This window comes from Alternaria arbusti (genome assembly GCF_024043155.1).
Source record: "Alternaria arbusti strain BMP 1465 chromosome Unknown scaffold_5, whole genome shotgun sequence".
NCBI classification, from domain to species: Eukaryota; Fungi; Ascomycota; class Dothideomycetes; order Pleosporales; family Pleosporaceae; genus Alternaria; species Alternaria arbusti.
In genome coordinates, this window is record NW_026249945.1 from 1,782,446 (window position 1) to 1,807,575 (window position 25,130).

Below are 25,130 nucleotides of genomic sequence, written 5' to 3' on the forward strand. Positions count from 1 at the left end.
CCAGACCCCAGCGCATGCGCGATGAGTCTCTGATAACGGGCTGTGCGAATGATTGGAAGAGACTCACAGGTTTTTATGCGGCGAGGCATCAATCTTTGTCTGCCTGCATGTTCTGGTGAGCTCTGGACGAATTGAGGCCTACAGACATGCGCTGTGCGACCTGCATGTTGAGCAAACAGCGCCACACGAACTCAGCCTTGTCTAGGCAGCATGCCATACTTGAAGCCGGCGTGTCGCTTTCCATCCAGCGCATAACTCAGCCTCGCAATTCACAATTTCGAAACTAGTCAGTACATTTCCGCAATATGGCTTCGTTTTCAGGCAGCGGCAGAGGCGGCTGGGCTCCACGCAGAGGACGAGGCCGCGGAGGAAGAGCGCCTCACTTCGCAAAGAACAGAGAGCAGCCAAAACCGGATCTCCAGACACACCCGCTTGGAGACCCTGTGAAAGTGTTTCGCAGCTCCGATCTGAGTCTGAAACCAATCGACTCGGCGGAGATATCGAATTGCCAACATGTCGCGTCGTACAACTGGCTCAACGACGAAGTACCTACCATCGTCGTTCCAGGTAAGGCTTCTTTTTGTGCCTACATGGACATTAGCCCGCCCACTTTGCACGCTTTCATCTTGCTGTAGTCTGCAAACCAGATGGAGCTGACAGTTTTAGGTAAACCTCCTCGCTGGACACCACTCCACGCTCCACAGCGTTTGAAGGAAGACGACGGACAGTACTTTCGCGACCCCAATGCTGCAAAGTATCCCGACTTCCCAATGGCACCCGTCGTACATGCTATTACGAAGATCGACCCCGAATTCGACGCTACGAACACCGATGTCTTCGCATGCGGAAGCACCCTTGGCAACCTCCTGCGCTTCGCTCGTGGTATCGACAAAGCGTTCCGGTTCAACATCGAGGTCATCGGCGAGACAGTCTTCTTTATACGAAAAGAGAATGACCCCAAGGAAGTTATCAAGGATATCAGAGGCTTTGGTCATACATTTCCGGAAGCATACACTACATGGGACCAGAGTGTCAAAGGCTCCGAGACACACCAGCGCATCATACGATACAAGTTCAGCGGCTTGGACTGCCTTGTACGCTTCGAGAGCGATGGTTACATCGACGAGTCCCCTGCAGTTCGGCATTTCGCACCTGAACAGACTTCTGGGGACCAAGATGAGCTTCTGCAAGCATTCCAGCAAGCAGCCATCGGCCGTCCGCCGAGCAACGCGATGGGTAAGCTGGAAGAGCTCAAGATCGAACACGGCGGATCTGCAATACCGCATCACTCCATATTTGACCTGAAGACACGCTCAGGCAAATACAAGAAACCTATCAACATGACCGACATCTACCCGGCGCTCTGGATGAAACAGATATCCAACTTCATCGTGGCCTACCACGACGGCCATGGCCTTTTCGAAGATATACAGGTACAAGATGTCAAGAGCGATGTGCGAGCCTGGGTGCGAGAGAATAGAGACGGCATCCGCCGCTTCGCAACACTACTCAATGAGATCGTTGGCATCGCCAAGAGCAGCACAAACAAGTTGCTCGAAGTGTATTGCCCCGGAGCGGATCGCCTAGAGATCCGAAAACAGTATGGCGACGGCGTACACGCGTTGCCTGCAGACTTGGTCGACAGATGGGAGAAGACGGAGACTAATATCTCCTCTACTCAGGATGATGCTTCGGATGAGGACGAATACAATGATGGCGGTGTCGATGTTGATGCAAGGTATGGGTTTGGCAGTGGCGACGACGACTCAGGTTCTGAGCCAGACTACACTGCGTGTTCTGCTGAAGACTGTGGGTACTGCGGAAAGTGCACGTACTAGGACTGGCAATCACATGTGTGTGCCTTTATTGTTTCCTCACCAGCAACTAGAATTATCGATATATTCTGCCCTATCAAGCCTTGCTTCAGTATATCATTGGTTTTCGTATACTCTTACTTGGTGAGGCGATGAGGCTACATCGTCGGCACAGCCTGTTGTGGGGAGCTCTTACTCTCATCGTAGTCGGCAAGACCTTCTGTGACCAAATCGGTTTTCTGGCAGCGATACCGGGCAGTCTACTTGTTTGCACATTCATGCTACTCACGGTCATCATTTCCGTTGCATAGCAAAGCAGATCGGCTAGGACGCTGCCGTCATCTACCGGGAAGAGCTGGTGCCGAGGCTGCAGCATATACAGGACCTCAACTCAGCTCTGCACGGCTTCCTCCAGAAAACCTGCACAGCCCCTACCAACGTCAGCAACTCAGAGCTAGAGCAATTCCAAGAGAAGGTTAAGGATCAAGACTATTTCTACCAAACAATCGCGATGCTCTCTACCCATGCAATCTATCAGGATGGAGATGCAACATCTGGGCGCGCAAGTCGGGGCGGCCCTCCTCTTGACCGACTTCAATCTGGAATACTTCCCCCAGTGGGATATTGAGAATCGAACCCCACACCCGCTGACAGCCGCCATTACCAATGCCAGCCGAGACACCGCCCATCTGCCAGGCTTCAACGACGTCTACGACCAGTTCGATGTTGCATTCAACGAAGAAGATGTCAAGATCCCTCTGGAAGAGAAGCCCTCCAGCGACAACCTTGTTCAAAAGCTCCGTGACATCGTCCCGGTATTGGAGACAGACGACAGAAAGATGTCACGCCGTTCACACAGCAAGATGCCAAAGAAAGAGGTGGAAAATACAGATGAGGGTACTATGATGGACGGAGAGATGTCTGACCACGAGTCGTTGCAGCCGAAGCTCAAGTACACAACGGGGCGTCATGCAAAGAAGTACGAGATCTTAAAGGGAAAGACCAAGTTTTATTTCGTGCTCCACATGATCAAGAACGGGGAGAAACGAACTCACGGATCCACGACTATCCATGCCCACCACATGGTCCCACACTTTGCCGTCATGTTTTTCGACTCAAGATACACCTTATCCCGATGCGCTTGGCGTTGCAAGACGACACATCTCTTCGGCTTTAGAGTTGGGTTCGTCGCCTATATCGCCGGAAATCTAGAAGCTCCACCCGCAGCCATGTTCCTTCGCTTTGAAGCTGTCGAGCAGGTGCTGACAAAGTCGGAACAACAACATCAATAACAAAAAGACATCACTCTTCTTGACTTCTACACCACAATTTTTGACGTCCACACTACATACACTTTTACATTTCGTCGCTTCGACGCATGCGCCTACAGCATACATCCACATACTATACCTCTCACTTCCACGCCATGGGTAACCGAGACTCCGACAATACCGCTCCGAGCAGTGCGAATCCACACACAAATGCAACGTCTTCTGCAAACGCACCTCCTATAACCGGGGCAACGCCTGTCAGCACTTCGATTGAGCGACCTCGTGGGTCATACGATCATTTGGGCTATCTAAGAAAGGAGCCAGTCTGAACACATAGACTTAGTGATGCCTGTACAATTTGAAGGCGTATTCCCCAACTCTCGTAGTTGTGATTTCACTCTGGGGTTTCCCGTTCGTCTGGGTACCTAGGTAGTGAAGTCGTGAGGGCCACTATCTGCGTCGGAAGACAAAGGGCACGGTCCATTGGGTTGAAAGACTCAAGGCTGCAGTGTGGCGCGATTTCGTGTAGCCCCATGTATTCTCTCCACCCTGAATGTACTTAAGGACTTGCAGATTTTGACTGACACCTTACGCGCACTCCACGACTCTCAACCACATCGCTTCAGATCAAGGAACACCATTATCATGGCAACTAAGCATTCGACTGCCCTCAACGCCCTCACTGAGGCTCATCCTAGAGTCCCCTTACCACTATCGGGCGGCGACTCGAAGCCGGCAGATCCGCGCAAACATTCACTCGTTACTCTACCCGCTGAGCTTCGGAATAAGATCTTTGGGTTTCTTGTCGAGTTCTCCGGGCCCGTCCAGGTTACCTACCGTCGACATTTCGAATACAGCTCGGAGCGCATAAGCTTTGTGCTCCAAACTAAACATCAGCTTCAGAAGAGCTTACTTCTAACATGTCGAGCTATCTACTCGGATGTGGCTTCAGCTTTCTATAGCAACAACACATTCCTCATAGCTCCGAACAGCTACGTATACTCGGGGCGTAGTGAGGCGACTATGGCAGAGGTTGCTGTACTGTTTCTCCAGCGACTGGGCTCGCAGGTTCATTGGATCCGTAAAGTCATCATCGATATTACGAATAAGCCGTGGGCCCCATTTCTCGATAGATGTGCCTTCCCGTACACATACGACGTGTTTGAGGTCGGCATAATTTTGAGATTCCTCTGGCATCACCGCCTCGCTATCGAGGTCGCTTACTTGCAAGACAAGAGAGCTTGCCGGGATGTCTGTAATCCTCCAGCGATGACCCGGGTCATGCGGTGTATTCTCGAAGGCCAAGTGATGCTAAAGGCATCTCGCAGTCAGATGCTCGCAGTCGCAATCAAATATGACGGCTCCGGCGGTATGTTCCGTTTGGGTAAAGCATTACCTTCTGGCCCAACAAGCCGACCCGCACTCGATAGCGAGCGACAAATCTACAGTTTTGCCGCTGAGGATAGTGGACGGTGCCTTACCTTGACAAAGCCGACATCTCCTACCTTGCTAACCTTACCCGTCCATCCCATACTGTCCAAGATCTTTTCCGAGGTTCTTAGTGAGCGGGAGAAAATCTGCATCGATCTTGATGTGGACACAAGCTTGCCAGTGAACTTCACTTACGCCAACAGGCGGCTTCATGAGACCTGTTGGGCAAGCTTACTACAAGCCGCATCGTACACCTTGCTGCTTCATTCAAGGGAAAAGCGCAGTACGTTCACTAACTTTAGCAAACTTGCTCGCATCTTACGTCGTACATTTACAACTCCCGAGGATCCCGGACAAAAATATCACGGAATATCAGGACCTTTGCGGTGGTCAGCGCCCCATTGGAAGCTGGAGAAGTCACAAGAGCTCAGCGTTGTGCTGGAGTTCGACCTAGCAGATCCGACCGCCTTGGAAGACCTGCGCATCAGCGTGCTGCCCTTACTTTTGGAGACATCTTCGTATTGGGGTGATCGCACTGTCACGATCCGTTCATTGACCTCTACACCGGGTGGCCGTTCCCTTTTCGCCGAGCAAACAATCACGTTTCAAGAACTTCGACTGAACGCTTTGAATGCGCTGAATGACACATTCGGAGAGACTGTCGGGTACGCAGCTACTACGCTGTGGATAAATGGATTAGGAAAGGTCGTCGAGACAGAGTTCAGTCGTTTCTCTAGCGCATATCGCATCCAATACGATCTGGCAAAAGCATCCGGGGGAGTCGGCGGGGGGAAATCGCGTAAAGTGTCCTCTATTTATCCAAAGGACCAGTATTTCCACGGACAAAAGACCCGACACGACTGCCAATCAAAAGATTGCAAGCAGCTGTTCCCATCTCAGTACTCCGCGGTAGCGTTATTGGATTATGTCGAGGAGGTCTTGACCAGATATGACGTTGAGAACAAACCTGATTCGGGCAATGCGTAAGTATACAGTATTTTCCACTGATGGAATGAACCAACTGACAATTGCTAGCGAAGTCGAAAAGATCATGTTGAGACAGCTGATGCCCGCGGAAATCTGCGGTCTCCGCCGACAAGACGAATCGCTGTGGAAGGCTAGTATAAATCTACGTTTTCTTACGTCGAGAGCGTATCGCTCAGGTACGAGCTACTCCATTGGAGCGAAAGGATCACGGAGATAAAGACGACATAGGCGCAAGAAGAGATCTTCGTCGATCATGTACCATTGCTGGACATCGGGCGAGATACGCATGTGCCGTATATTGTATGTCTGTCATTACATTAGCGATTTCATTCGTGCTGTAAGCAGGTCCGGCCTTTGCGTACAACCCATGGTCATCACTAGGTGAACATACATCAACATTCTTAAACATCTCACGCTCGAAGTCAAGCTCGTCCCCTTAATCTCAATCCTTTTTCACGTTCTCATCCTTCGCATCCCTCTTCTTCTCTTCTTCCTTGTCGCCAGACCCGCTTCCGCTGCCCTTGTAGTGGCTACCTTCTTTTCCTGGCTCAAATACCGTGTTGCCTCATAACAACTCAGCATGCATGTCTACGAAATCAGGGGCGTTGACATACAGGAAGCGCAATGCGCCCAAGCACCGTCTTTCGTCAAATCAGCCCCTGCACCGCACTCTGGACATTCGACCATAGCAAAGCTTTCTAATCGGGTTTCGGAGGATGGGTAACGGATAGGGCTTAGAATGTGGTTGATGATCAATGTCCGGTTGCGATCTTGCGATAGAGTTTCAATGCAGGTTGCGTGCTTGCGCTAAAGTGAGGGGCATGATGTCATAGACCAATCAGATACCGCGGAAGCTTCCCATCAAGCTTACGACCATTGGATTTCTACACCGATGTACTCCTATTCTTGGAGAGAGAATGAGGGATATAGAAGAAGGCCCGAAGTTGGGCTTACATCTTTCCATCAGTAATCTTTCACGCGGTGGCTGACCTGGCGTGTTACAGACATTCGTATAGCCTGAACGCCAGCGGCCCTGCAGCATGCAAGAAGGATGGCGCATATGGGACTCTGGTTCTGCTACCGCATAGTTCGCATGCTACCAAAGTTCTGAATGCGATGTGCGAGCCATCAGTTCCCTGGGCTATCGATACGAGTCAGTCTGCATCCAGGTTCTCGTCTTCCGCCGTCTTCCGCCCGTCGTGGCGGCCAATCCTCAACTCCAAGAGTTCCCAACAACCAGAATTCTTTCATCCTGCAGTGCTTGCGCAATGCGATCCTTCCGAACTTATTGACTCGCATTTGGACAGATCATCCTTACGGATGCTGTGCGACTCAGACCCCTATAATGCCGCCAATGACGGCGCTCAGCTGCGAATCCTCAGATCACAAAGAGGCCGCGCCGGACACGGTACGCACGTACTGCCGCTGGACCAGGGCCAGAGTCGATGGTATCGCAGCGATGAAACCGATTAGTTTACCGGAATACATCACCGCGAAGGGAATGAATAGCCCGATGGCTAGATTCTTGAGTATGAGATGTGCATCTTGTCGCAGCTGCAACACAGTAGGCGTAGCAAGCGGCAGCGCAGGTTTTTCGTCTTTCCTCTTTCTCTCATCTGATTGCTAGAGTCATTGCGACAGTAGTAATCCGGGGTCGAAACTTGCAACATTCACCGTTGACGTGCATCTACCGCATAAACCTGCTCGCGGAGCTGAACAACTCAGGGGCGATGCACCCATCAAAAACGAAGCCATTGCTTCAGCAGCTCCAGGTACGTGAATCATGCCACGCCACTACCCGCTTGCGATAGCCTCACTATACCCAGCCGAGCGAGCGCCTAGACCCAGGTTAGTCTAGCAGTCGCGTGGTAAACGGCTCATCTGCAACCAACATTTGACGATGGATGCCTGAGGGCCCTGGCCCATCTGCCGTGTCAAAGCAACGGTTCCCTCCCCACCGCATCTGCATTGCGCAAGTTCGTCTCCGCGCTGAAGGACGGAAGGTTTGCTTGGAACTTTATTGTTCCTGCAGGTGGTAGCCTTCACAGGACATATGGCCGGGCGCCTCATCAATCCACGCTGTCGCATGTCAGAATGGCGGGAAATACGGTGCTTGCAGCGGTCCGTATATAGCGTCGATGAGCCGGATCCCGAGGTGCGAAAGTTTAAACTTGTTCAACACCTCTACAAGCCTAGGGTATCTAGGCTTTTCTTTCTTCTTGTTTGCCTGTTCGTCTCCTCGTCTCCTCGTCTTGTCTATCCGTGGCTTCCGGTCACGATTTGTCCGTCGACGGGTGTGTAGCTTTGGTGGTATCGCAGCATACGAGGATTCCTTGAGTATCTCACGAAGCCCATGACAACTAGTCGCACGTAGCGTGCAAGACAATTGCAATACCCCAGACTCCTCCGTATCCTCACCTTCTGGTCAAACCCCACGATACGCCACCACTCGATGGCCGACCCGATGGCCGCGGTGCCATACTCCAACAAAGCCGCCATCTACCTTGGACCTGTCGTTTCTTTCGGCGTTGTCGCACTCTTCCTGGTTACCGCACGCATCTACACACGGATACAGAGGACTGGGAAACTGTTTCTCGATGACTGGATCATCGTTGTCGCAGAACCACTTTCTTTGATCGGCATATGTTTGGCTATCGCATCCACGGCATACGGATGGGGCAAACCAGCGGCATCCTTCACACCCGAGACGCTCAAGCAGACATTGAGGCTACAGTTCGCCCTCCAAACTGTATGGCTTCTTACGCTCTGGCTTGTACGACTCTCTGTCGCGTGCTCACTGCTGCGCTTCGGGACTGAAAGGCTTTGGCGATGGCCATTGTACTTCATCATGGGCCTACAAACAACAATCTCATGGAGTTACTTCGTCATCCAATTTGCGCAATGCACACCCGTCAGCTCGAACTGGGATACCGGTATCTCTTCCAAATGCTGGGATCTGGGCCCCATCGTCATCTACGGATGGGTCATTGCTGGTAAGACCTCCAGAGGTGCTACTCATATACGACCCAACTGACTCGCTTGATAGGCATTTACATCGCCATGGATCTCACACTCTCACTCATGCCAATCCGGCTGATCCGCACCTTGAACCGCTCTCAATCCGAGAAGATACTCATCGGCTTCCTCATGGCCCTCGGTCTCCTCGCAACCGCGATAAACTGCGCCAAGATGACAACGTTCACCACTTTCGGCCAAGGCGACGTGATGCAAGCTACCATCGTACCTTCACTGTGGGCCAAACTCGAGGAAGAGATCGGCATAATCGCTAGTTCGCTACCTTGGCTCAAGAGCCCTGCTGAGAACTGGTTGAAGAAGATGGGCATATTGAAGGAGCACCAGCTCACCAAGCCGAGCTTCGTGGCCGACATGAGCTTACCGACTGTGAAAGATGATGAAGAGGATATGAATAGTAATGATGCGGATAGTACGAAAGTGAAGGGAAATGTTAGGGTGGATTCGGTGGCCACCGCCTTGGGTACCAAAGGCTCAAACAATAGCCTGCCAAAGGATCCGAATAGTAATACCTGGCAGGCTGTCTAATCGCGACGACCATGTTACGACTTTCATTTGGGATGCATGCCATATCTTTGGGCTATAGCGCGGCGCTCTGGCGTTTTCGAGGGTTGGTCCCGGTCTCCACGGATTCTAAGACCATATATTGGCACGAACTGCCTCTTTACATGATTCCAAAACATACATACATCATAATACCAACAACTTTGAGCCAAACGAGCTGGAAAGTGACTTTCGCAGAAGTGTGGGGAGTAAGACTTTGGTGATGCCGCACTTCGGCGACATTCGCCCGAAGCTCTGCGAAATCTCGGATTATTACTAACAGAAAACCGCTTACTCCGCATTTTCGCAAACCATCGTCAAGACTTTGCGGAAGCCTTCCTTTTGCGCGTTTGTTTGCGCAGAGTTTAGCCTCGCTGTTGTTGCAGGGCCTTTTCGTAGGTGTAGCAGCAGGGCCAGAGATCTGGTTGTCTGCGTATCGACGCATACCATCCATGCCTAGGAACAGTGGCATCAACAAAGATCGTGAATTCAAAAACCGTGATGCCGCGGTCATTAGTAGCACTAAATCGGCACGCGCCATTAGTCCGGGGTGCATGATCCAGGCTCGATCCGCGATGGTGACGTCCCACCGGTGGTTATTCCCTTCTCTAGGTTCTGTTTACCGCGTCTATGCTTTCATCAAGCTTTCTCTCTTTCCGCATTTCCATTTCTTGACATCGCTACCACTACTACATCCCAATATTGGCACTGGATAGTCCTCGACGCGACTGGCCTAACTCAGACGTTCTCTTCGAGTATCTGTTGTAGTCGCCGCCGCGTGCGTAAACTAGGCATCTTCCGCCTCCACGATGCCGATATGGGATCCTCTTGTGCCCGTTGAGCGCGTTATCCAGCGTGGTCTTGCACGCCTTCCACAACCTATCAGCCACTGGCTTGGATACCGAACAAAAGCAGCACCAGCTGCTCGCACATGGGTCGTCTGTGTCTGGGGCTTCATCGGCGCTTTCTGTGGGCTTAGCGTCATCCTCGCTATATTTGGGCATACAGACTACATGAGAAGTCGCGCCGTACCACCAATCATCGCTTCATTTGTGAGTTCTCCGACTCTTTGTATATCTGATATTGAGGAGGACTAACATTTTTGTAGGGTGCCTCAGCAATCCTCTGCTACGGCGCCATCGACGTGCCCTTCTCGCAACCACGCTCCCTAATCTTCGGCCACTTCTTCAGCGGTCTAGTCGGAGTCATCATAGCAACCATCTTCCAATTCGACCTCGAGAAAGATCCTTACCCACGACTGCAATGGCTCGCTGCTGCCTTGGCCACAGCTATCGCTCTCGTTGTCATGCATCTGACTAAGACGACTCATCCACCTGCTGGAGCAACAGCGCTCATGCCGTGTGTTGACCAGCATATCTGGGCGCTGCGATGGTACTTCTTGCCGGTCTTGCTGCTGTCGTCGACCGTTGTGCTGGTTACGGCAATGATGGGAAATAATGTTCAGCGGCGATACCCGGTGTTCTGGGTTGCGCAGATTCCGCCACCGGCACCGGCACCGAAGGCTGAGGAGAAGAAAGATGCGATCAAAGAGGGTTCCTCTGATGGAAGCGTGGATGGATCACACAAGGACGTGGAGAGAGGACCTCTGTAGGTTCTCTTCGTAGAAGCATTAAAGCGAGCATCTCCATCGTCATGTTGGTAATGTGCTTTAGCCAGCGAGGTATACTGGTCAACATATTGGTTAATAATAATTATGTCGTCCATAGCTCTTACATTCTTGATATGAACCGAAAGAAGTCAGTCACTCAGAGTGCTCACTAAGCAATGAGCTCTCGATGCCGAATCTTCCGCAACAGTGCCTATCCTTTACACTTTGACACATGTGTTGATTTGGTATCATGGTTTGTATTAACACTACTACGAATCTACTTAGATATCTTCATCTATCGTCACTAAATTAAATGCAGCATCAAACTTAAACCTTCTCGACCCACACAGTCCTAGCCACACTCGGCACGCCCTCCGCACTGACAGCAAACAGATACCACGCTCCCGGCAACACGACACCAGAGTCATTCATGATAGGCAAGACAACCTCTTCACCCTCGATTCTGGGCTGGAGCGGGATTCGCCTCTGATCACTGTTGACGTTGTGTGTAACACTTCCAATCCTGATGAAAGAGAACTTCACACCGTCGGCCGAACCTTGCATCTTGACCCTCAGCTCACCGCCAGGGGCGACGATGCTGTTAGCAACGTTCTCGATGATCGGGCGAGGAGCGCCGGTTTGGAGGTATGCTGGTGTGAAGATCTGGCCGTTAGGGTGGTCGACCGTATCCTTGCAGTGGTACGACGGTCCACCGGTTCCGTCATCCCAGCAGAGACCTCCTCCTCCACTAAAGACGGTGGCATCCGGTAGTAAGATAGAAACGGAGTGGTAGTTACGAGGAATGGCTTCAGCGGGCAGCTCGGTAAAGGTCTTGGTTGCGGGGTCAAACATCTCGGGGATGAAGACGGGGTCGATGTCTGTGAAGCCTGCAGCCCAACGCTGTCCGCCAGTGATCAGGAGCTTGCCGTCAGGAAGAACGACGATGTTTGCGAAAGCGCGGGGGTGATGCATATCGGCGATTCGTTCAGCCGTCACCGGTGCGCCCACGTAGTTGATTTCCATCAAATGCGCGACTGCGAGACCGGGAGCTTGGTCATAGTACTGGGCTCCACCTGCAGTGAAAATCTTTCCAACATCGTACATAACGTGGACACCGCACATGGCGTCGTTGACATCGTCGCGGATGCCCGCTGGGCTGACACCTCCTTCGCCATCGGTGTAGTACCAGTTCATCGCTTTACTGGGCCCAGCCTGGAAGATGGTGCCGTTGCGCCAAGGAAAGAGCCAGGCGTGGTTATCCTCGCGGAAGATACCCTCGTGGTCGGTCGTCAACATCGGCTCGACGGCAGCACCAGGAAGAAGTGTCCATGTGTTCTGTGCCGGGTCGTAAATCTCTCCTGGCTTTCCACCTCTTGGTCCACTCCAAGATCCACCAATAGTGAAGACATTTCCGTTGGAGAGGATAGCGCTGCTTTGGTAGCCACGGGGTACTTTCATATCCGGTCCGGGAGCGAATGTGTTTGTCTCCGGTTGGTATATGGTTGTCTTCTCCGCATTGCTTCCTCCTGTGATCACCAATCTTCCGTCGGCCAAGGAGCTCATACCAGGGCAGAACATGTCGTGGTTGGTTTCAGCAACCTGACGAGTAGTCATCTGTCCGGAGACCAAATTGTACTCCGCGAACTGAGTGAGACCACGTTCACCCCCGAAGGCGTTCGGTGAGAATGCCGAGTACACCATCATGCGAGTCGGAGTCGGCCATTCCGGAACGATATATGCTGCAACAGGAATGATCGGAAAGTCGATTACTGGACCCCATGATCCTTGGCCCTGAGCGAGGGTGTTTGAGTAGAGAAATGGCAGAAAGGCAGCCGCCGCCTTTGCGTGTGAAAACATTAGATATTAGGATATTAGAGCACACAATAGGTGCAAGAAGATAAAGGCAAAAGCGACTGTTGGTGGGTGGTGTTCGTATCTGAATGTGTCCTCACTATGTTTGTTTTATATCAACAAACGTTGCTTTTCCCGCACACCCTTCTTCGGATCACGATGCCTGGCTTGTTGCGCGCCAATGCAGTCGAGCACGTCCTAACTGGTAGCCGATCCCAATGAACATGAGCCGAGACCTGTTCGAGAACCTAAGAGCTACAACACCAGCTCGGCACATGCTCTTAGGGTAGTGCTATACCCATTGTATTACACCGAGTGGTACTACATCCGGACAAGGACGCGCGATGACACGGCAGCACCTGCAGGTGTGGTAGTGCTATTTCTCGAAGGGTACATTATTGATGTATCATCGCCTCATCATGTACCGCGTGAGATACTTAGATCGATCCTGCCTGTAAGCTTTACGAGAAGAGGCTCGCGTAAGATAGGGCTGAGAAGCTGGACAGCCGCCATCCGTCTTGGTCGCACCGTAACGCGACTTGGCCCAAGCGTGGCACAGGAATAGTTTATCGATTGTTGGCGGCCGTTGCGGGGCAATACGATTATCGCACGTTGATGACTCTCACCGATGCGGGGTGTGTTTGGGCCGGATCTGACGATGCGTTGGTTGAAGTTTGTGCGTGAGAAAGAACGTTGGGACGTAGGGGTGAGAGCTCGGCACGTGCTCGGTACCGATGACGTTGAGCACTGATAAGCTTGCGGTCGTTGCGATAAGAGACCCCATAGCAACGACAGTTTGGACTCAGCACGTGGAATTTCGGGGCCATCTTCCATCACCATCGAGATGGCGTTGACATGGTTCGAATACCATAAGATAATGAATCTTTTGGAAGATCCTTCGACGTCATACGGGCTGCGCATACGGATCGCTTTTACTCCGGCTTCAACAACTCCGCCATCTTCATCCTCAACGCCTTTTCAGCTGCCGGCCAACCCTGCCCCAGCTTCCGACAAAACGAATTCACATCAACGCGTCTGTACTCAGGCATTTCCCTCAGCAGCAGCTTCACAACATCCCTACACCGAAAGTCTTTATCTAAGGCCGCTAACACCAGCTGATACATCGCGGACTTGCGCGTGAAGTTTACATCCGAAGACTCACAGAACCCCTCCATAGCCTGGGTGTATACCTCGCGGTAGCGCTCGATAGCCCAAGTCATATGTGGCAGCCGACCTAAGCCGTAGTCTGGGAGCCAGTCGCGACGAAGAAAGGTAGGCATGGATGTGTAGCCAATGCAGCGTGGCACCGCTGCGCAAGCATCCCAGTCGATAATGCCAGTCACATTACCATCTTCATCTACCAGGATATTCTGGAGGTCGAGATCATCATGTCGGATGACAAATGTTTCGCGTACCGGCACGGTGTGGCTACCGTACCCAGCCTGAGAGATTTCACCCTGTGAGGGTGTGGACGGCTTGAACGGAGCCGAAGACAGTACGATCCTCATCACTATCTGAACCCCAAGCTCTGTCATTCCGTCGCTATCATCAGGGTTCTCGGGCTCACAGAGTCTGTCGAGGCCAGCGGCGAAAAAGGCTTCGCTGGACGCAAATGATCCATAAGACGTCGGCTCTTCCATGTGCATCTTGCAGTGCCACCGCCAGGCCGGCGCGATGAACTTTGGGTTCTTATCTTCCGGACACCCGTAGCTAGGGACGCCAGTATACGGAAACTTGAGTGTAGCAAGTTGACTCATAGCTTGCGCAAGTGAGCGCAGAAAGGTAACGCGCTTTTGCTCGACCTCCGGAGAAGGGTCGTCGGCCTCAAGGTGCAGATCGTCAGATTTGAACATCCTGTAGGGTTGACCGAGCCACAGATCCGTCGCCGCTATACCTTTGATCTTCTTCATGAGTATGTACGGCGCGCCTATCGCATTCTGTAGGCCGCCGTCGTATGCGACAACCTCTGGTACTGGACAGTCTGTATGGTGGCGGATATGCTTCAGTAACTGAGCTTCACATTCCAACATCATACGGTCGTTCATACCCCACTCTTTTGGTGTACCGTGCGCAGGTATCTTGAGAACGTACTCCTGCGGAACTTCGTCATCGCGCTCGACCTTTAAGAAGACTGCATGATGGAACGAGCCCTCCGTTCGATGTGTGACGCGGCAGCTGCCCGGGGACAACTTCCTCTCAGGATCGACGAGATCGAGTCCCATTTCTTCCAAGGCTGCGCGCGATATGCCTCGAATGGCTTTGAAGTTCCGGCGGTCGTGTTCGCGTCCCGAGGGTTCGCCGTCGTCGCTGTAGACGGTCGCGAGGGTCACTCCTTCGGAAGCTTGAGCCACTATACTACTCTTCGATGTAGGCCGTCGACGGCCACAAGCAAGTGGGACTCTATTGTAGTCGACGTAATGACTCGGCGGCCGTATTCGATCCACGGTGGTGGCTGAAGTTGTTCGTTGTAGGAAGATCCTCGAGCGAGTCAATGGTACCGCTTCTTCTGATGCACCGTGGACGGTTCCCCTCCCCCATGCCCAGGATGACCGAGGCCGTGGAGTCTTTACGCTCGTTCCCAAACGTGAGCTTAGCATTCGTTTGAGCCCTCCTGGCTTTGGTCGCGCGCCTCCATCGTCTAGCGAGAGCTTGGAATTCGTGCGTATCAGAGGCCATCGCTTGTTTCGCACTCTGTCCCATACCGAAGGTCGTGTCGTCGGTATCGCAGTCTCTCTATGCATGGTTTGGATTCTTGCGCTAATGGGGTTGAGTTGGCTTGGATGAGAGGAGAGAAACACTGTCGTTGAACGCGTCGCGAAGAAGAGTCGGGGGTCCGAACTTGGGTGAATGCTTTGGCCTACACGCCCAACCCAAGGCTATACCTTCAGTCACATGACTATTATGGTCCGTGCAGGTTTGCGTTTGGCGAGCTTGACGTAGTGTACCTTCATATTCGGAAAAGCTTGAGCTCTGCATACAGCTACATCCGTACTAATGAATGCTATCTGATCCTGGAGAAAAAGAGTGAGAACAGATGCGAACAACGATGCTAAACTTCCAAAAAACGATACTCTATCACTCCCTCCTTCATCATAACCGTCCATCCACATTCCCATACTCAGCAAGCTCTACTTCATTCAAGTGACTCCTCGTTCGCATACTACTCCGCGCACTCTCTGTCGTGGCCAGACTTTGACGCATAAGCACCGCTCTTTTTGGATCCATTTTCGCGTTCGGTGATGCCGGCTTAAAAACTCGATTGCTTTCATGTCCGTAATACGAATACCGGGCGGGTCGCTTTCCTTTAGCAGCAGGCGAAATTGAGCTCGCGCTGACACCCGAGTACGGTCTCGTGGGACGGGTTACGGCTGGTATCGGCCAGTCATCAGTATCAGAGTTCTCGTACTTGACCGACGATTCGGGCGACTCATGGTGCAAGTCCCATTCTTCGTGCTCCCAGATGGGGTCCGAGTAAGTCGATGAGGAGCCCGAAGGTTCGTCGATGTACACTGACGAAAACGATGTTGTTGCTGATGTTCGTCTTGGTGCGTACGGACGCGGGTGCATCATCTTTTCCATCTGCGCATCGAACATGTGACTCGATGCAGTATCCCGTTGATGAAGTCGTGGCAGACTACGACGAAGCGAAAGCATGCGCGCTGGGTTTCTTGGAGGTGGTATCCGCTTCTCTAGATCCAGCATCTCATAGCAGGCTTTACCAATCCAGAGCATCTGCTCGTGCTCGCGAAGGTAGCGCTCACCACCGAAAGACTTCTGGACAATATTGCGAGCCATCATCCCCAGCTTTCGTCGATGTTCAGACTTCTCATACATTCGGCGCGTGATGATCTCCACGTCTTTTGGTGTAGGCTTGTGAGGCAAGATAGGCGCCGCTACCCCAGCGTCATCATCAGCATATTGTGCCCACTCATCCAGCATAGCCAGCAGGTTGATCTGCGCTCGTGCAAGACCGTATGCATCATTGGGTGCCACAACTTCGCTGTAGCGTTTGCCGTCGTCGGGATCAGTGAGCACGCGCAGCGACGCGCCGACATCGGTGCACACGACTGGTGCCCCAGTAAGCGCCGCTTCTCCGAGCGCAAGCGGCAGTCCTTCCGAAACGGAGGAATTGAGGAACAACCAAGTATTTGCGAGAACCATCGCTGGGTCTGCAGTGCCGCGCATCGCTACGTTCTGACCAAGACCTTTGCAAGCCAAGATCTCTTGACATTCAGAGGAGTAGACGGGCGACTTGTTGAGAGCTCCGTAGATATCGAGCTTGTAGTCCTTGAAGCCCCACTCGTTCGTTATGATATCTGCTGCAAGGAGGGCTGTTTTGATATCTTTCGCAAACCAGACATGGGACAGCATGGTTACTGTCGGCGTCTTCGTCTTGATCTCGGTCACCGGAGAGAACTTGGTCATATCGGTAATACCGTTGACGATGGGATCGACCTTCCGACGAAACACGTTGCGGTGGGTGAGTTGACCCTTTGCGCTGCCGATCTCCACCTCCCAGCCGGGGTTGAAGAAGTCTAGCATATCAAGTTAGTCACTTGGATTGGATAAAAGATGCAATGCACCTACCTGCACAGGGAAGAATCTGATCGGCGTGATGCAAGATGAGACAAGATGTCAACTTCATTAGACCCAGTAGCGAGTTTCGGATGAAGGGCGGTAGGGTGCACATCGCTGATGAGAGGTAGAGGTTAGTCTCACGCCAGGAGATTGCATGATCCCAGATTTGCAGTGTGCAGTTGCGCTTCAGCTTGCAAACGATCCCGTAGGATGCTGACACGCTGTGGTGCGAGGCTTGGAAGACGTGGGGTATCTTTTCGGGGATGGGGATCGAGAAAATGAATAGATCTATTCAAATTAGCTTTGTCGCGCTCAACATGGGGATGTTACTTGCATCGGAACCACAGCTCTAGCGCGGTATCGAAGTGATTGAGCGTTGGAAGCTCAGTACGGAACCATTCTGAGGGCGGTTGCGCGTTCGGGATGGCTTCATCGAGCCACAGTCTCCTCCATGTATCTTTGACCACATCGCTTGTCCAGACTTCTTTCCAGTGGCGCGAATCTTGGAAGTATGTGTTCAGGTTGACCAAAGCACGCGTCGCTTGCTTGACGTCTGCTGACGTCATTGTGGTAGCTCGAGCGCCGCGAACGAGGGCAGTCAAGGTCGGAATGAAGTTCGTCTCGATGTCGGATATTGTTGCTGCTTTGACCAGATGGTCGACCTCGCTGTCCAGCTTGTTGGTGAACATCCCATGGTTCGGATGCATGAAGTCCAGCCCCCACAGTGGTATCACCTTGAGTGACTCAACGTTCTCTTCAGTTTGGTGCTTCGGCAAGCCAAAGTCGTTAGCCGATTCGACGACCATGTGCCATTTGATGGTGCGCAAGTTGTTGATGAGATCTCGACGACACGCCGAGACACCACCGCCTTCATTTGGCCAAGTACCAGTATCGACAGCGATAACATGTAGGTTGCGGTCAGTGTCGCGTTGTAGTGCTTTGGTTCTGGTGAAGATAACGGCATCCCCACCCTGGCCAAAGCTGAACAAATCACTCATTCGAATTGCAAGTGGCGTCCATGCGCTAATGTCGCTTGTGAGATCTGAGCTGGCCATGATGGCATCGGCGTGCATTGCCAGATAGTCTTCCGCCTTCACGAGACTACCGCGATCTCTCCGTCTCCAATATGGTCGGAGGAGGGCTTCTTTGCGGATCAACTCTTCATCTACCCACCGGATGACAACACCATCCAGATCGTTTCGCTTCTTCCAGGTTTTCCAAAGTTGGGACCGAGCCCTGGACGTCGAAATCTCTTGTTGTTTGATGTTTGTTCGCAGCATCCGACTGAACAGGCTGGAAGATGGGGACTTGAAGGCCAGCAGGGGGTTCTCGTCGGCGAAAGTGCATCGAGTTGGCTTCTTCAGTACGCCAAGCCAATCATGACGAATCATATCCGGGGTGTCGACTGGCGCGCCGTTGAGCTTCGTGGTAATGGTTGGATGGAACTTGTGATCATAGAGCCATGAGCATTCATATACGTCGGCTCCTTGGACGAATGTCGCTTCGTGGACGCGAGGAGTGGGTATCCAGCGCTCCATCTTCTCGGCGTGACGAACAGGAGGTGCACACCAACTGACGTTGGCTGACATATGCGGCAGAACAAATTCGGCGCGAAGAAGCTCGTCGTCGTATTTGGCGTTCTTGCGATAATGATACTTGAAACGGACCAGATTATTGTGGTTGATATAGCTTCCCGACTCGATGTGGCCCTTCCGGTTGTAGATAACCTTGGCACCCTCATCTTGGCCGCTGCGGCAGGTCCTGCTTAGGGGCACCCTACTCTGCTTGACCTTTGAGATCTTTGTCTTGCGTTGGGATTGCTTCAATGCATACTCGTAGACAAACTCATTGGTAACCGCGCCATTCTTGTAGTCTTCACGCAACGTGATGCGCATCTCTTCGTCATAGTATGTAACCCGGAGATGGCCCCAAGTAGGCTCTTGTTCCAGATCACCCGCATAGAACATTAATTTGACTCCGCTGGCTTTGATGGGATGAATGAACGCTGTCTCAGTATCTCCATAGCTTCGAATGATCAAGCGGTTCTTCTTCTGGACGATCAAACTACCCTTCACTGTCCCAGCAAGACCTGCGATGTCTTTGCGGCGATGATACAGGAAGAATGGTAAAGCGACGGACATCGCAACCCGACTGTATATCCATAAGCCCGTAAGGACAAAGGTGGCGGACGCTGCTATAGGACGCGGTGTATGTATCAAGGCCCCGTTCAACTCGCGCTGGTATTCGGGGTCGGCCATACACGCGAGGAAGAAGAACTTGACCCAGGTTCCAGCAGAGTGGTAGACATAGGCAATCGGCAGACGGACGTATTCGGTAAAGATGCTGAGAATCGAAACAGCGGAGTGATTCAAGACTGGATGATACGCCTGCTGGATGTCCGCGGTCATTTGACGGTACTCTTTCTCGGTGAGAGCCTGATCGCCTCGGTTCTTGAAGAAGCTATACTTGACAACCGTCAAATACGCGCCGAGGTCATATCGCGCGATGCACGACAAGATTGTACAAGAGCTTTCTGTTGGAACGTTGGCGTTGATCCAGGCCATTTCTGTGTTCGTATAAGGTGCGCGGATGCCAACACATCGTCGGAGAAAGAGGCGTCGAATCTCGAGCGGAAGGTCGTCCCATTGAGTTTCGCAGTCGAAACCAAGGCATAAATTTCGCAAGAGGTCTTTGCGAAGTGCAGTTTCAAAGCTTAGGGCTTTCGGTCCCACGATAAGCTCGGGCATCGACCGCTTGCTGCATTCTGATATGGCGTAAAAACCACAGTCGCTTTCCCGGCAGGCAAGCATTGATTCTGTAATCTCAGCCTGGTAGTGCGGCATGCCAAACATGGTCTCTGAACAAGCGTGTAGCAACGTCTCGGCAATGATTGCACTATTGCTGCTCACGTTCATCTGCTTTGAGCCAGATCCCTTCGCATCCGAAGCGACGTAAAGCGTGAGACGTCCGCCTGTATAATGCGAGATCGCCCGTAGGTGGCAATCAACCCCAGCCACAGCTTGCATAGGAACGATGAAGACTTTGATAGATTCGTTCTTCCACGCCAGAACAATCCGCTGGATGAGAAAGGGCATAGTCGGGAATGCTTGCATGGCAAGCCTAGAGAGGTTTTCGTGGGTGCATGATAGTAGGATAGCGCAGATCTGGTCACCAGGCTGACCATTGGGATGCACGCGAAACCTGTTCTCCTTGGGTGCAGCCCGCAGCTTGCTGCAGTACGCGTGGAGCTCACTTTGACTAAACTCCGCATCACCACCAGTGCCGCTATAGGCGCGATATCGCTCGTCGATGGCTGAACGATCTTCAGTTCGAGACGCGACGCAGCTCAAGCTAGACATCTCGGTCGAGTTAGTGGGCTCCTTGTTCTGCTCGGTGTCTGGTAGTAGGTTCGACATCCAGGTGCGCACGTGGAGCAAGTCGGGCATGCCTAGCTTGGCAGTCCGGAACGAGAGAAGAGCTGCCGTCCAGGTTGAGACAGCAAGTGCAATGATCTTGTTGTACATGAAACCTGGTAAGACCGTGATGAGTATGTTGCCAGTTACGAAGCCGAGAATGACTGCTGCCAGGAGTGGCATTAGTGCATGTGGTCCGGAGAAAATCTTGTTGTACTGGTAGAGGAGTAGACCAGTATATGCGCCAACATAAGCCAGGAATATGATGAGACCGGCTGAGGAGCCATTGAAAATCCAGATCAGTGCAGCACATACCGCCAGGGCCCAAACATGGACACCGATAAATCGGCACAAGGTGTTCAGGTACAAGTGTCGCCTGAATTTCAGATCGTTGGATTTGGCTTTGTCGATCTGGCGTGCGTCCTTGATCGAGACTGGAGACATTTGCTCAGACATGGTGTGTAAGTGTTGAGCCTTATAGTCAAGTAGTACAGCTCCAATGAGGTAGTATGCAAGACCGAAGCCGACTGAGAGGCGAAGTGTGTCGTTGTCCGCGGCGGTTAGCAATCCGACTAGTTGGTCACCGCCGCGTACAAGATCGAGCCATCGATCCATGAGCGCGACGAGGAAGTAGAGTATACCACAGTAGATTTCGTCTCCAGCGGTCCTCCAATGGATGAAGGAGTTGTGAAGGCGAATACCTTTTTGCGACTGCTGCATGCTTTCGAGCGCCACTTGCGTTTCGAGATTCCAGGTTGAACTGTATGGTATGGGTCGTTTGGTGTCGGTAATGCGTGCATACCAGTCCAGTAAAAATAGCGTGGAGTCCCAGCAACCTGCGAGCTGTCGGACGAAGGTATCATTCGTAGGCTTCTGCCAAAAGCGGCGTACGGTTTCCTTCAAAACTGCGACGTGTAGCGCATTGCGGCAAAGAGCCAAGATTGCGGGCTCACTCATGCCGTAGAACAAGTCTTCGGCACTGATCGATGTTGTTGAAGAAGGCGCGTCAGACTCGCAAACTTTGGACGCGGTATGAGGACCTTTGCTCGATCGATCTGCATAAGTCCGATTAGCATCTACGGCTGGAGCGTTAATTGTGAACCCACCTTTCGGATGGATACCGCCTGTGACACGCTTCTCCTTGGCTGAGCGCTTCACATACCAATCCTTGATGTCAGCATCGTTAAGCGTCTTGATATTGTGATACCAGGTCACCCATTGCGTCGCAACGTGCCGAGTACCGAGGATCAGCAAGGTGATGAATATGTAGAGAACTCCTGGATAGATGTAAATGTCGTAGTCCGGAATGAAAATGGTCAACAGAGGGGATATCACTAATGTCGGCACTACCATGATGATGACTTTGCGACCATTGAGGAAACTGGACCCGGGAACCTGATATGTGGAGAGAACGGCAAGCACGGTGAGGTATGTTGTGAGGCCGAAAAGGTAGAAGACGAACACCGCTCCAAGGCCTGGACCCACGACAGCTGAGATTATAATGAAACCAAGAAGACAGCCGGCAAGAGTGAATGCCAGACCACCAACCAGGCGCGTGAGCACGAACATATTGGCGGCTGAGAATGCCATTGAGATGAGGTAGTAGGTGCCTCCGATGGAGATCCAGGTTCCAATCGCACCAGAGAGGAGCAATGAGCACATCAGTGCCAGTGTTGCATAATATCGTTGTTCCTCCTCCATGCGCATACTCAGATACAGTCCGTGACCAGTCGTAGATAGTAAGATGATGTCCACCAGTGCCGGAATTGCAAAGACACTGAGGAAGGTAAAGCGGCGATATGCGGGCATCACGGAAGGCTTTTGCTCTGGATCGATATCGGTCTGAGCTGCCGCGTAAGCGGAAGCAAACGATGGCGCGTTAAAGATCCACATCGGAGGTTGATGTTCCTCCTGATTGTAGTAGTTCCTATGCTTCTCCGATAGCAATATGCCGATGTCGCTGGGTTTGATGTCAAAGTATGCCTCGCATCTTGATCCCAGCGCGAATAGCTCTGCAAAAGCTGCGCTTTGATCTGAGTATTGGTTGAACAAGGGATTCCGATCCGACACCTCGATGTACACTTCCTCAAACCCGGCTTTCCTTGCCGCGCAGAAGACACAGAAAAGCACGAAGTCAGCTGCCGAATCTAAGGATCCCCTGCTGGTAATGTTGTTGACAGCGGAAGTGATGATGTCTAGCCTCTCATGGTCTCGTGACCATAATATATCATCCAGCACCCTTGCCACTTCCCTGAACAGTTCTAGGGCATCACGCTCGTCAAGTGTGGGTAGATGCGACAGCCGGTACCATTTGAGCTTCGCGTTGACCAGCTGTTCATCGGTGACGCTACCACTGATGTAGTCCACGTTGCTGAGCTTCTTGAACTGATGGTACGTCGGTACATCAATCAGTAGCTCTTCGCAACGTTTCCGTATGGATGAGAGCAACGAGCAGTCCTCATCCCACTCCGAATATTGCATGTGCTGCAGATACAGGAGTAGATCAGTCGACGACAGAAGCTCTAGGTCTTGCTGTAGCCTCTCGGGTAGTCGTTCAGGCGAGAAGGACCCAGCCATGAACTCGGTCAAGCCATACTCTGCTAAGAAGCACTGATATCTGGAGAAGCCTAGCCTACTCAAGTGCGTATGAAGCAGGACAGCGTTGAGATCCTGAACCGACTTGGAGATGTACATGATGACGGATTGGGTTCGCTGCTCCAGTTCCCAGACAGCCCAAAACTGAGCACCACCAGGCGTGTGGAATCCAGAGTCAAGCGCAGAGTATACTTGTAGTTGATAGTTGTCCTCCGCGTCGTCATTTGTGCGAGCTAGGGCGTCTACAAGCTTTGAGATGGCATCTCTTGACGTTGGAAGCAAGTCTAGGAAGTGGCTGCTGCTGTGGCAATAGTCTCGAAGAATCTTGGCGACAGAATGTAGTTGTGCGGTTGATAGTCGGCTGAGCAGCTTCAGATCCCGTAGACGTCTTTGTGATTCAATGACACGCGAAAAGTCTGTCATTGACGCGTCCAATCCAATCGGAAAGCATCCCAAAGAGCCATATGGCAACCCGTTGGATGAGCAAGACAGTGGGTCGCTGCTATGCTTCTCCCTTGCCAGTGTCCATTCCAGACCAGAAGATACTGGTGATGTAGGTGTTCGTGCAAGCATTGCTCCGTTCTCGTCGATCTCGGGGTAGTGCACAGTATCGGTACATGTGCTCGACGCATCGTCGTCGCTGTCGTCGGAAGAGTCGGTTGCGTCGAGGCCAGCGAGCGTATCGGCAAGGCGAGGAAAGATGTGTTGTAAAGGGAGGTAATCGTCGATGATACTTGAGAAACCGGGAGCAAGCTGACAAGACTTAGCAGAGACCTACGAATGGCCAGGCTAGGAAGACTTACTGTTCGCGCCATGCGATATCGCTCGTGGACTTCCATGACTCTTCGTTGCTTGAGCCACTGGAAAGCAGCCAAGGGCTCATGACAAGGAACAATCTCGTCGACGTTCGATAGAGCCCGCTGACGCGGAAAGTATGGGATGGCGCCGTGGTAGCTACACCACATGTGGGCTCTCCTGACCACAGCGTGCGAGAGTTCGACATCGTCTTCGATTGTATCCCACATCATCGTTACGAACGATCTTTGACAGGCTTGAGAAACAAACGATTTGGTTGTAGTCTTCATTTTGTCCATTTCGAAGAAGTCTCGGCGCTCTCCATTCGACTTGATCGTCCCATTGCGGACGATGAAGCCAGCGAACAATGCGACATCGAGTTTCTGAATACCGTCTAGGAAGTCTGGAGCCTCAATCTCCAAGTAGACATCAAGACCGTAGGCGATGAGGAGCTTCGTCAAGCCGTTGAGTAGAGGCACCGATATACGGTCTCGCCAGCCAGAGACAAGAACGCCTGTGAAGTATCTTTTCTGGTTCGGCTGTCGCAAGGTACGCTGAATGGTCCACGACAGAACGTATACCGCTCGCGACATGTCCAGTTCACTATCCGTTGTCGCGAATGTGATTATCTGGGCCAAACCAAGTCGTGCGACGATGTGAGGCCCCATTGGAACGCTATCGTCGCTAACAGCTTCCAAGACCCCAGGCTCGCAATAATCCAACACTACAACGTCCCATTGTGAAAGTGTTTGCGCTTCGTCGTATGTGACTGGATTGCTCAGAAGGCCCAGATATACGCCAAACGTCGACGGCTTTGTGGGGAGGGTATGGGTTTTGCGGACGACGCTCGAACTGTTCGACAATAGGTGGATTCGTTCTTGTACCGATCGTGGTAAGCTGTGATCATTGTCGTCACCCTGTGAGGTTTGTAAGCACTGAGAAGATGTAGCATGCATCCTACGTACCTTCAACAATGTCCGTAGGGAACGATAGGAGTACCAAAGGAAAGCAAGAACTCCTACAAGCCCACTGGCACTGATGATGGCAACAAGCGTCCATTCCCACCACTCCTGTAGTAATGGTCCAGTCTCGAAGGCCTGTATGCCCAAGATATCCGGCGACGTCATCGGTCCTGCCTATGATTTGTTGGGTGTAGCTCAGATATCTCCAGGTACAGTAATTACCATATAGTGATAAAGGCCAGTTAGTA

The 25,130-nt window shown here is 52.1% G+C and overlaps 9 protein-coding genes across 9 annotated transcripts; 4 read left to right on the forward strand and 5 right to left on the reverse strand.

The window, feature by feature from the left end:
• Nucleotides 1-513: 513 nt before the first annotated feature.
• On the forward strand, nucleotides 514-1,838 carry J4E86_005117 (uncharacterized protein; the record flags this gene model as incomplete). Its single annotated transcript, XM_051445653.1, has 2 exons — nucleotides 514-567; nucleotides 705-1,838. The coding sequence occupies 2 exons, from the start codon at nucleotides 514-516 to the stop codon at nucleotides 1,836-1,838; spliced, it is 1,188 nt and encodes a 395-aa protein (XP_051303750.1).
• Nucleotides 1,839-2,353: 515 nt separating this feature from the next.
• Nucleotides 2,354-3,106, forward strand: J4E86_005118 (uncharacterized protein; the record flags this gene model as incomplete). Its single annotated transcript, XM_051445654.1, has 2 exons — nucleotides 2,354-2,430; nucleotides 2,488-3,106. The coding sequence occupies 2 exons, from the start codon at nucleotides 2,354-2,356 to the stop codon at nucleotides 3,104-3,106; spliced, it is 696 nt and encodes a 231-aa protein (XP_051303751.1).
• A 2,839-nt stretch (nucleotides 3,107-5,945) lies between these two features.
• Nucleotides 5,946-6,190, reverse strand: J4E86_005119 (uncharacterized protein; the record flags this gene model as incomplete). The annotated part of the gene is made up of 2 exons (XM_051445655.1): nucleotides 5,946-6,067; nucleotides 6,118-6,190. 2 exons carry the CDS (start codon nucleotides 6,188-6,190, stop codon nucleotides 5,946-5,948), a joined length of 195 nt encoding a protein of 64 aa, XP_051303752.1.
• Nucleotides 6,191-7,955: 1,765 nt separating this feature from the next.
• Nucleotides 7,956-9,064, forward strand: J4E86_005120 (uncharacterized protein; the record flags this gene model as incomplete). The annotated part of the gene is made up of 2 exons (XM_051445656.1): nucleotides 7,956-8,496; nucleotides 8,550-9,064. The coding sequence occupies 2 exons, from the start codon at nucleotides 7,956-7,958 to the stop codon at nucleotides 9,062-9,064; spliced, it is 1,056 nt and encodes a 351-aa protein (XP_051303753.1).
• Nucleotides 9,065-9,888: 824 nt separating this feature from the next.
• J4E86_005121 (uncharacterized protein) lies at nucleotides 9,889-10,691 on the forward strand (the record flags this gene model as incomplete). The annotated part of the gene is made up of 2 exons (XM_051445657.1): nucleotides 9,889-10,131; nucleotides 10,188-10,691. The coding sequence occupies 2 exons, from the start codon at nucleotides 9,889-9,891 to the stop codon at nucleotides 10,689-10,691; spliced, it is 747 nt and encodes a 248-aa protein (XP_051303754.1).
• A 324-nt stretch (nucleotides 10,692-11,015) lies between these two features.
• On the reverse strand, nucleotides 11,016-12,389 carry J4E86_005122 (uncharacterized protein; the record flags this gene model as incomplete). Its single annotated transcript, XM_051445658.1, has 1 exon — nucleotides 11,016-12,389. One exon carries the CDS (start codon nucleotides 12,387-12,389, stop codon nucleotides 11,016-11,018), a length of 1,374 nt encoding a protein of 457 aa, XP_051303755.1.
• Nucleotides 12,390-13,878: 1,489 nt separating this feature from the next.
• On the reverse strand, nucleotides 13,879-14,649 carry J4E86_005123 (uncharacterized protein; the record flags this gene model as incomplete). The annotated part of the gene is made up of 3 exons (XM_051445659.1): nucleotides 13,879-13,896; nucleotides 13,955-14,511; nucleotides 14,631-14,649. 3 exons carry the CDS (start codon nucleotides 14,647-14,649, stop codon nucleotides 13,879-13,881), a joined length of 594 nt encoding a protein of 197 aa, XP_051303756.1.
• Nucleotides 14,650-15,629: 980 nt separating this feature from the next.
• Nucleotides 15,630-17,229, reverse strand: J4E86_005124 (uncharacterized protein; the record flags this gene model as incomplete). Its single annotated transcript, XM_051445660.1, has 2 exons — nucleotides 15,630-17,074; nucleotides 17,127-17,229. The coding sequence occupies 2 exons, from the start codon at nucleotides 17,227-17,229 to the stop codon at nucleotides 15,630-15,632; spliced, it is 1,548 nt and encodes a 515-aa protein (XP_051303757.1).
• Nucleotides 17,230-17,443: 214 nt separating this feature from the next.
• On the reverse strand, nucleotides 17,444-25,047 carry J4E86_005125 (uncharacterized protein; the record flags this gene model as incomplete). Its single annotated transcript, XM_051445661.1, has 3 exons — nucleotides 17,444-23,878; nucleotides 23,929-24,837; nucleotides 24,886-25,047. The coding sequence occupies 3 exons, from the start codon at nucleotides 25,045-25,047 to the stop codon at nucleotides 17,444-17,446; spliced, it is 7,506 nt and encodes a 2,501-aa protein (XP_051303758.1).
• Between the last annotated feature and the right edge of the window lie 83 nt (nucleotides 25,048-25,130).